The sequence below is a fragment of the Nymphaea colorata genome, chromosome 11 (assembly GCF_008831285.2).
Source record: "Nymphaea colorata isolate Beijing-Zhang1983 chromosome 11, ASM883128v2, whole genome shotgun sequence".
NCBI classification, from domain to species: domain Eukaryota; kingdom Viridiplantae; phylum Streptophyta; class Magnoliopsida; order Nymphaeales; family Nymphaeaceae; genus Nymphaea; species Nymphaea colorata.
In genome coordinates, this window is record NC_045148.1 from 8391581 (window position 1) to 8395087 (window position 3507).

A 3507-nucleotide genomic window follows, 5' to 3' on the forward strand; every position below is an offset into this window, starting at 1 on the left:
CAAACCCCTAGAATTTTATTTGCTGGTATGAACACAAATAAAAAGCAAGTGGTGAACAAGTTGAAAGAAGCTTTCATCAGCCAAAGCTAGCTGTCCAATTCATCTACCAGCACCAAATGGTCGTAGACTCGATCATGGAGTCGGCCGAGTGCATTTGGCTGCACGAGCGTCGATGCAGGCAAACGGCTGGCTGGGCGAGGACGAGAAAGGGCGAAAAGCGACACGAAAGTTTGGAGAAAGAGACGAAAGAGAAGGGGAGTGGGAGGCGGAAAAATACAGGAAAAAGAAGAAGAGAGTTACAGAAGAAAGTGGAAAAGAAGGCTCACATGCTCTGCGCTCGAGACGAGACCCCCCAGAAGGAGACGCACGGCCTGCGGGGAAAACGGTAGGAAAAAAAAAAGGTAGAAAAAGAGATAGGACGAACGGGAAGCCAACAAAGCAAAGCAGGCAGGCTTTGTTTTTCTTTGCCTCTGTTCTCTGCTCTCTGCCTTTAAAATATTTTCTCCTCCCAACTCACTCCCACACCACAACTAGATTTCTCTCTCTCTCTCTCTCTCTCTCTCTCTCTCTCTCTCTCTGTACAAAGGAAGAGGAGGGGGAGAAAGCCAAACTTTCCTGGCGCCATGATGATGGTCACTGTGAATCTTTGAGTCTTCACAGCCACAGGGACGCAGCCCTTGTTCAACGTTGCGATTTTCACGGCTTTTATCGCTTTGTGAAGAACTTGGTCGAAGTTGCAGAAGCGACGAAAAGCGGTTTTTCTTTTTTCTGCATCCCTTCTTCGTGTTCATCGAGATCTTTTTCGTGTCGAGAACGTTCTAGTGCTCGCTCACGTCAAGTCTCCCTCTGAGCATCAGAAGTTTCTCCTCTCTGTCATGCTTGGCTGAGCTTCATCAGAAGAGAGCGGAGAAGGCGTCTCTGTCTAGCCACATGGAGAAGCAATATGGCTTGGTTTTACTCTGAATGAGCCCAGAGCAAGACTCGTTTCGAAGCCTTTTTAATATGTAACCTTCTCATCTGCTCCGGCTAGTTTCTCGTCACGCTTCCTTCACGTCCTCTCTCACTGTCTCTCTGTATTCTGAATATCTACGTTTGAGGAGAGGCATTCTCTCAATTTCGGACTTTTGCAACCTTTCTTCGAAAAACAAGACCAGAGGAATCTCATTTTTAGATTCCAGACTCTTTTGCATCTTCTCCGGCAAGTTGGTAACCGGACGCATTTCTTCCCTGTTCTTGCAGTTCCTGAAAGCTTCTTTCGAAATTAGCTTCTTTTTCTGCGGAAACCCGCACAGAAGTATTATACATCTTCGAGAACCTGCAGCTTCCGAGCTTGCTCTGTAAGTTCAAAATCTGGGGAAGATTTATGCTCGAGAACTTACGAATTTCAAAACTTTTCTTCAGAAAAGTTACTAAGGGAAGTGCCATCGCTCTTTTCGAACACTATCAAACAGAGAATCGACTGAATTTTCATAGTTTCTACAGCAAACCTTCTGTTCTACGAGGGAAAGGAGCTCGTACCCCTTACAGGCTTCAAGAGAAAGAGAAGAAAGGGGAACGTCCCCATACCATCCATCCCAATGGCTCCATTCCGCTGCCACCTTCTTCTCTTCGTGGCTCTGTTACTCCTCCGTCTGGGCGACTCGGCAGCCAATCCGGTGCCGTCCTCGCAGCCGATGAACCCAGCCGAGCCGTCCTCCACAGTCCCGGCCTTCCCAGTGCAGTCCGAGGCGCAGGCATGCCGGCTGGACCTGTCGACGGAGCTCTTCGGCGGCGTGGCGGAGGCGTGCGGGCAGGGCCTGGACCGGAGCCGGTGCTGCCCGGTGCTGGCGGCCTGGCTGTACGCTGCCCACGCTCGGTCGGCTCTCCAGCCATCCGGCCGCGCCCCTTCGGACCTGCCGGTGATGCCAGAGGACTCGCAGAGGTGCGTCGTGTCTCTGCAGGCCTCACTGCAAGGCCGAGGCATCGCGCTCCCCCAGCCGAACGCGACGTGCGACACGGTGCTGTGCTTCTGCGGGATTCGGCTCCACCAGATCGGCTCGCTCAGCTGCCCCGCCGCGTTCAACCTCTCGGCCGTGCCCACTTCCGCAGTCCGTCGGCTGGAGTCCAGCTGCGGCAACTCGTCCTACGCCGGCTGCACCCGCTGCCTCACCGCGCTGCAGAAGGTACGCGCCCGAGACACAGCTCTCGCCAGCTCCTTTTCTCTGATTATTTCTACCTCGAGAACACCACCAATTAATCCTCATGTTTTTTTCTTAATACAATTTCTCCTACACCAATTAAAATCTCCATTAAATTCAATAAGATAATTAAAAATGGCAATACTCTTGTTTTTTAGGAGATAACAACGCATCTTCTCAAATCTCAAGTTGAAATATGTACATGAAAGTCACAAAAATTTATAATATTGCAAATTTTAATTTCAATAAGTTTATTTGGTAGGGGGGCAAACGGGTTTACTATGTTTGGCCACAAGAAATAATGTAAAAAATCTCTTTTCACAACCAAGTTTATATTATATTTTTAAATTAGCTTACTATTTTTAAAGTTAAGATGATTGAATAACTTACAATTAGGGTGTTGAATATTAAGTTTAATATGATTGAATCTTGGCTCATAATTTGGGTGTTGTTCGACTTGTATATGCAGCTCAAGGAGGGAGAAAATGCTACCAAGGACGGGAAGGACAGGGCGAGCAAGATGTTCAGCAGGGACTGCCAGCTGATGGGCTTGACATGGCTTTTGGCCAAGAACAAAACGGCCTACATTCCGACCGTCTCCGCCGTTCTCCGGGCCATCATGTACAGCAACCACCCGCCGCACCAGTCCAAGTGCAGCCCGGACCAAGAGAACATGCCCCTAGCCCTTGACTCGGTCCAGTTCTTCCAGGCCGACCCACCCGCCGGTGCCGCCGCCACCACCTTCCCTACATCTCTAGTGTCCCTTATGATCAACTTCTTGCCCATCTCACTTCTGCTTGCTTTTTGGTTTCCTTGATCGATAGTTCGGGTCGGGCTTTTCCATATCTGGATCTGGTCTAGTACTGGATCCAATAGGACCTTTTTCCTCTCCACCTGATTGCACAAGAAACAGCAGGACTAGGCACTTCTATAGTTCGAGTCTTACGGTTATAATTGCTCATGTACATGAATAAGGTGTTGGTTTTTCTCTTATTGTTTCCCACATCACTAGTTGATCTTGTATGAATGGATTGCATTTTTCACTACTTTCATGGATCGATTAAATATTATGATCATCCAAATAGTAAACTGGGCAGGTATGGTTTATGTATTTTAATATATCAGCAAGGTCTGGTTGGAGTTATAATTTCCATCAACTGGATATCTTGAGTATAAAAAGGCATACAATATGTATTATTGCCTTCTTGAGTGTGGCTGGCTTTGGGTCATATATTTCACAGGTGGACTTAGATGTGATTTAACTACTACTCTACACTACTCGGTTAAAGCAGGACCGATGGGCCTACTTGAAATGAATTCTACTACTGGA

At 47.9% G+C, this 3507-nt stretch overlaps 1 protein-coding gene across 1 annotated transcript; it reads left to right on the plus strand.

Annotated features, from left to right (window-relative positions):
• The first annotated feature begins 232 nt into the window (after positions 1 to 232).
• LOC116265033 (uncharacterized GPI-anchored protein At4g28100-like) lies at positions 233 to 3223 on the plus strand. The gene is made up of 2 exons (XM_031645550.2): positions 233 to 2162; positions 2647 to 3223. Exons 1-2 carry the CDS (start codon positions 1578 to 1580, stop codon positions 2992 to 2994), a joined length of 933 nt encoding a protein of 310 aa, XP_031501410.1. The 5' UTR covers positions 233 to 1577; the 3' UTR covers positions 2995 to 3223.
• Positions 3224 to 3507: the final 284 nt, after the last annotated feature.

Bases quoted from the DNA above. Each gene is read 5' to 3' on its own strand.
- LOC116265033 (XM_031645550.2), top strand. From the start codon at position 1,578: ATGGCTCCATTCCGCTGCCACCTTCTTCTCTTCGTGGCTCTGTTACTC. The intron at 2,163-2,646 runs GTACGCGCCCGA...TTGTATATGCAG, and splicing joins GCCTCACCGCGCTGCAGAAG to CTCAAGGAGGGAGAAAATGC.